The sequence below is a fragment of the Eurypyga helias genome, unplaced genomic scaffold (assembly GCF_000690775.1).
Source record: "Eurypyga helias isolate BGI_N326 unplaced genomic scaffold, ASM69077v1 scaffold27068, whole genome shotgun sequence".
Taxonomy (NCBI): domain Eukaryota; kingdom Metazoa; phylum Chordata; class Aves; order Eurypygiformes; family Eurypygidae; genus Eurypyga; species Eurypyga helias.
The window spans coordinates 8,259-14,780 of NW_010267960.1; the positions used below are offsets into that span (position 1 = coordinate 8,259).

Below are 6,522 nucleotides of genomic sequence, written 5' to 3' on the forward strand. Positions count from 1 at the left end.
TGTGCACTGCATCTCGCTTCAGTTCCGCCAGAAGAACGCTCTGCGGCTCTCCCTTCGGCTGAGAAATACCGGGTGATATCGGTATCTCACGTGAGATGATAATTAATTAGAGTCTGAGGGAAATGCAGCTGGTGGCTCAGGAAGCTCCTGGGGGTCTTCCCCCGGCCCCTCTGCAGCTGCCGTCTCCAGCAGCCCTGTGAGGTTTTGAGACTGAGGAGCAGCTCTGCGGGACCAGAGGAGGCTGATGTGACCCATCTGAGCCTTAAGGAGTCCCCCGGGACTCATTAGAGGTTTAATAACTAAACTTGGCTGGTTTGGTGGAGAAGATGCTTGTGCAGGCTTGGCGCGATCTCAGAGAAAGCAGCTGGCAAGAGAGAGGGCTTTCTGCATGTGCTCTTCATATGTGTGCGGAGAAAGTGATAACCCCTGCTTCTTCCTGACGGTTTCCAGGTGGGAAAGCAGTTGGGGATGGGGGAGACAAGCCCTTAGTCAAACTGAATTTATACAGGGCAGTAAGAGAGGTATCGTGGGTGAGTGGAAACAAGAATTGTCCCCTCAGAAATTATGGGGACTTTTATATCTATGGATGGAAAATACAGCCTATCAAGAAAATAATTCCTGCCTGCTCTTAGACACACTGCTGCAATTCCTAAATAATGTAAGAAATCCATATGGTGCCACGTACAGTGTAACTTCGCAGTAGTATACGGCCATGGGGCTGGGGCAGATATTCACTATACCTGCAATTTACTGCATTAGAATAATGAAAAAACACACTGAAGGTGAGCGGGTGAGCACTGGAGGGGATGTGTGGCTGGAGGAGGGACAGGAGCTGAATTAACTACTCCAGACCTATCTTGTCTGCTTTACCAGGGTTGATGGACAGTGTGAAATGTCTACCTTGCTGTTAGGAAAACTACAAACAGGTTTGCTACAGCCAATTAGGCTGTAGTAACTGATGTGAGCTCGTCTCACATGCGTAAGCAGAAGGTGAGTTTTCTTGGTGAAGGTGACAGCTGAGGACTGAGAGAGACTGGGGAGACAAGACAGTGAAGTGGGAGGTTACTGCGGCACGAGAGAGCTGGGTCTAGGTCAGCTGGTGTGGTCCCTGAAGTGTCTGAAGTTCCCTCTCTTCCAGGAAAATCTTCACTCCTGCTGTTATTACCATGGAAGTTTTTATATTAACAGAAGAAATTACATGCCTGAAGTTAATGACTATGCTCTGTCTTACAACGGTTAACAGTACTTATTCCTGACTTTTCAGTACTCTGATAGCAAAAAGGCTTGGCAGCCTATTAAGAAACACTGATAAAATGAAGCCCTAGTGAGAAAATCGGGGTTTGTTCATTCAGCAAGGATGGACAGGAAGACAAAAAAGCTTAAATCATGTGTGTACCCCAACGAACAGAGTTCTTTGCTCCTCAAAAAAAATTAATATGTATTTTTAACCTCAGAGATCCTCAAGGTCTTGATTGTTAGGTTTGCAACTTGACATCTGCTTTCTGCCGGCTTGCGGATATCAATGTTGCCCCAAATTAGGTCCTGTCAAATTAACCCTAACCTGGCCAGTTCCAGTCTAGGCATCGAAGCTGAACTTGTAAATCATATCCTGAAGTGTGGCACGCAACTCCTAATGCTCTGTGCTCCTTGGCAGCAGAGGCAGAAGCACTTACAGTCCCTGTTGGGAGCTGTACTGAGGTGGCAGAGGATACCCAGTGTGGTACATGCACCTCTGGTTTGGTTGGTGCATCCAGCAGCTGAGGAGAACAGATTCCACGGACCTTGACAGATTTCTGGGAGAAATCTCATCCAGAAAAGACAACCCACGAATCCCTAACTCTTTCCTCGTCTTACAGGTGAGCCTTGAGAACACTTGGGGGAGTGCAGCTACTGAATGTATGACCTTTCCCTGGGATTAGAAGAAAGCCATGGGGAAAGACAAGAAAAAAGAGGAGGCCGTCTTTCTGAGGAAAAAGATCACTTTGCTGCGGGCTTTCTCGCTCCTCATCGGCAGCATGGTTGGCAGCGGCATCTTTATCTCCCCAAAAGGAGTGCTGACAAACTCCGGCACCGTGGGCTTCTCCCTGCTTGTCTGGTTTGCCTGCGGGATCCTCTCAATGTTCGGTGAGTGGTGAGCTTTGTCAGCCTTCACTGAAGCACCTGGGAGGGGAGGGGAGCCAGACCATTTTTATGTATAAAAAGTGGGAAGGAATAAACTGGGAATTCACTGTTCCTACTGCAACAGAAACAAAGGTTTAACAAGCGTTGGGGGGTGTGTGTGTCACCAAGGTTCTTTAGTTCAAATGATTCTCCTGGGGTGATTGGGAAAATCCCAGTACTTAAGGTCAGCGAATGTGGAATCATGTGCAAGTCCAGGGCAGAGGAGTGATGATGACTGCAGATGGAGACAGCGTGGTCTCTGCCAGGAAGGCTGGGAGAAAATGAGGCGACTCTTTCTGTAAGGTGGAAGGGAGATGTGGGTGTCTAAAAGGCACCTGTGGGTCCGAGGGCTGTGCAGTGCTTCTCACAGACACCATGAAAAGGGCAAGAAGTGACAGACTTAATTTGCCATAAGGGATCCCCTTTGTGCCGGTGAGGACAGACTGCTTGGGGATCTGCAGAGTATCCACCAGCCCAGGGTGGGTCTGGGTGTCTGTCAGAAATGGTTTGGATATGTCTGATACTGCCTTGGAGCAGGAGACAGAGCAGATCAGTTCTGCCCTGCTTTCTGTGTCTTACCCTTGGCTTGGTTTTCTGGCATCGAATACCAGTCTCTTCTTGCAAAGGGTCGGCTTTTTGATGACAGTTTCATTCTAGTTCCTCTGAAATGATGTAGCTCTTCAAGTTACGATGGAAAACACATATGGCTTTTAGTTGCCTTCATTAACTGTATAAAATCACCATCTCAGAAATGCTCTAAAGGTGCTGTTTGGAGAACTGCAAAATCTCTCATCTCCGGGGAGAAATCTGATGTTTATTTCAGTGGGTGACTTTCAAGTCCTTTTTCTCTCATAACTTAGGGGAAAAAAAAAAAAAACCCAAAAAAACCCCAAAGACCACCAAACCAGGAAAGGAGAAATACTTCATGTAAAAGAAAAAACAAACCTTTGGCACTGTGACATGTACACGCAAGTTTAGAAATAGAGACCTTCAATTGTTCATATCGCAGCAAGTGTGGCTCTCCCTCTTAGCATACGTGTGCCGATGCTTCACGTTGCAGCCCATGCGTGGTTGTTAGGTGAATGATACGGTTTTGCTTAAAGAAAAGTCTTAACATGTAATGTGAGCACCCTGTGTGTTGTTACTGAGCAGAGCTGGAAATGCTAACGTGTGTCACGTCCCAGCAGTGCTCAGCCCCACCGTAAGGAGAGTTGTGTGCTCCGAAGAAATGTTTTATGATTTCTTTTGGTGAACAAATGATGTTTAACCTCGCAAATTAATCCACTCTAGGCAGGGCTTAAGATTTGTTCTTAGACGTGCTCAAATGGCATGATGGATTGCTCTGTAAAGAAAACACAGATGGGATTGTTTTTGGCAAAGGGAGAGGCTTAACGGTTTCTATTCATGTGCCTGGAAGTTTGAAGCTGTCTTCTCTGGCGTGCCTCTCCCAGGGTTTCTCGCTGTGCCCCGGGGCAGGGAAGCACGGAAGCGGGGTCAGGCCATGCCCAGGTCTGTCGTGCGCTCCTACGTTAACCTGTGAGGAGAGGCCGACTGAGCCTCTCGTGCGAACGCTCCTCTTGCTCTGCGCCATCGGGGCTGCGTTTTCCTCCAGAGTCAGGCCTTGCCTCTCAGAGGAGATGCCTTTTCAGGTCCTCTGTCCGGTGTCTTTGAATGAAGGAAGGGATTTATGTGAAGATGCAAATTAAGGACACAGCTATGTTGTCCATGATCAAAAACGTGACTGGAATGGCCAGTTCAGCCACAGCCTCTGGGCTGAGCTGCTGTAACTGCCTTGTGGGCACCGTATCACCAGCCTAACCCGGAGGAGAAGAGACAACCCAAACCTCCAGCATGTTTTTCAAAGGAAACCTCTTGTAACTTAGTGCAATGCTTCTATCACACTCCTTTCCACGTAACTTCCATGGAAAGAAGTTGTATCATTAACCAGAAAATAGAGAATTTATTTCCTTCTGACAGAAAAGTCAGTTACTTCAAAACACTATAGCACACAAAAATAGGGAAGAGTGGTTCTGCTGACCCCCTTTTTCTTCCTCTAATCCATTACTTATTTTAAACAGACTCATTCAATCCCTGAGAAGTTACACAGCAAAGAGAAAATCCACGGGATGATTTACTCAGTGCATTCCTACCTGAACTTTTCCAGGTGCCTTGTGCTACGCAGAACTTGGAACAAGAATCACCAAGTCTGGAGGACATTATATCTATATTTTGGAGACACTAGGGCCTCTGCCAAGTTTCTTATTCCTGTGGGCAGAGTTTTTTGCTATCAGGTAAGAGATTTTGTTTGTTTGCCTTTTTCTGGATGTTGTGGCAATTTAAAAACAAACAAACAAATCTACAGTGCCAGGTAACAGTCTGTGCAGTTTGTAAAGGAAAGAGTAGGAACAATATGAACAACTTTTAAAGATTTTCAGTGATAAAAGGAAGAGGCATCATGAGGAAATAGTTACAATGTTCAATGTGATCTCTACTTGAAGAATCTCACTTCTCCCCTGGAAGCTGTTACTCTTCCATGGTATTTTTCAGAGCCATGGTATTTTTCAGAGACTGACAATAGATGCCACATTTATTTCAGATCTGTTTTCGTCATGAAAGTTTTTCAGGTTCTCCTGTGGAGACAACTCTCTGGCTCAGACCCAAGTTAAATAATATTTTAGAAAACTGTAAATGATTTCTTTCTTAACTTTAAAATGAAAGTCCTCACCTCTCTATAACCTGTGTCCTTCACATAAACTGAGATGAGATGAAGCGGGACGTATGAACTACACTGTGTTGTTCAATATGATTAATCTCAACTTTCGCTTTCCAGTTGGGAATTCATCATTTTTTTTTTTTTAACCCATTTACTGAGAAAAAGCTATGAAAAAGGCTTTACAGGAGTTTACTATCTACATGGGAGAGCAGGATTAAACTGGGTGGGGAAACTTCCCCCCCAGGTTTTGTGCAGTTTTTCATCATGCCATTTTTTGGCTGTCTGCAGACCACAATTTGTGCTTGGTTCTTCCCCCACCCAGGCCTGCCAACAGTGCTGTGGTGTCTTTGGCGTTTGGACGCTACATGCTGGAGCCGTTTTTTGCCCCCTGTGCAGCCCCCGTCCCTGCTGTGAAGCTCGTGTCTCTCCTGGGGTACTGTAAGTACTAACTTTTATGGGACTGCTGATCTTGGAGACTCCCTGCCCCAGTCCCGTGGCACACAATGGGTGTTACCTTCTGAGATAACTGTGGGATTGGGGCCCCATCTTACGTCCTTGGCCACCCAAAACTTCCTGATCCAAGGCATTGGTTTGGGAGCCACTGTATTCTCCAAGAAAGGGAATGAGCCACCCCGCTGACCAGCTGGAGACCTAGGGCAGGGAGGTTGTGCCAAATATCGAAGTAGAAGCTCTTCATGTAGAACTGTGCAGACGCCACCCGTGTTGAGGGTGTAAGGCTCAAGGTTTTGGACTCCTTGCCTGGTGCACCCAGCCTGTGAAGCTGTCCTGCCTACCCTGGGCTGGTGTGTGCTGGCACAGGGGTCGCTGTCAAGGGGCCTGCTGAGACATCCCTGAAACCTCGCACCTTTCCCCCCGGGCAGGCGTGGATGATCCAACAGGAACCAGGCTGCTGCCTGGTCTCTTTTAGGAGCATAACTCAGCTCTCCCTTCAAGCACTACACACCGTGCCACACCTGTAATGTTTTCCAACATCTCTCACCCCGAGCATCCTCCCTGTAAAGACACAGCCTTCTCCCCAGCATCCCTAGGGCAGGGAGCGCTGCTGTGTTTTTTCCAGTGTGTGTCAAGCATGGACTACAGCTGTAGCAGTGTGGTCTCCTCTCCAGACATGGTCCTCACCCTCAATTCCTGGAGCGTCACCTGGAGTGCCCGGCTGCAGACGGCTCTCTCCGTCGTCAAACTCCTGGCTCTTGCTCTCATCATTGTGCCAGGGATGATGCTGCTGGCCCAGGGTAGGTGTGCTGCTGCGTGGCTGCAGGAGGGTGCTCAACGTGCCCGCCTGTCACGGCGTCTGTTGGTCCCTGGTGATGACTGTGGCACTCCTGTAGCTGGCAGGAGCTTTCCCTGCCTGTCTGCTGTATGGGAATTAGCCAAGAGCTGAGACAATGGTGGTTGGCACTAAGATGCAGCAGGCTGATGTTCCTGGCTCAGCTGTGCTTCCTCCAAAACTGAGCAGGCCTCAGTGCCTGAGGCTGTGAGACTACCCAGGGGGACACAGGTACCTTCCTCTGCAGAGAGCCTTTTGGCGGTGTCACACTTGCCTGTTTTCAGTATGGCTCAAAATCCTCCCAAAGCAGCACAAATCTGATGGACATCAGGGATGTGTGACATAGAATCATAGAATCATA

The 6,522-nt window shown here is 47.9% G+C and overlaps 1 protein-coding gene across 1 annotated transcript; it reads left to right on the forward strand.

Annotated features, from left to right (window-relative positions):
* Nucleotides 1–1,928: 1,928 nt before the first annotated feature.
* On the forward strand, nt 1,929–6,126 carry LOC104505146 (cystine/glutamate transporter-like; the record flags this gene model as incomplete). Its single annotated transcript, XM_010157607.1, has 4 exons — nt 1,929–2,124; nt 4,325–4,451; nt 5,196–5,311; nt 6,001–6,126. Coding segments are annotated over exons 1-4 (565 nt in total), but the record flags the coding sequence as incomplete, so codon positions are not given.
* Between the last annotated feature and the right edge of the window lie 396 nt (nt 6,127–6,522).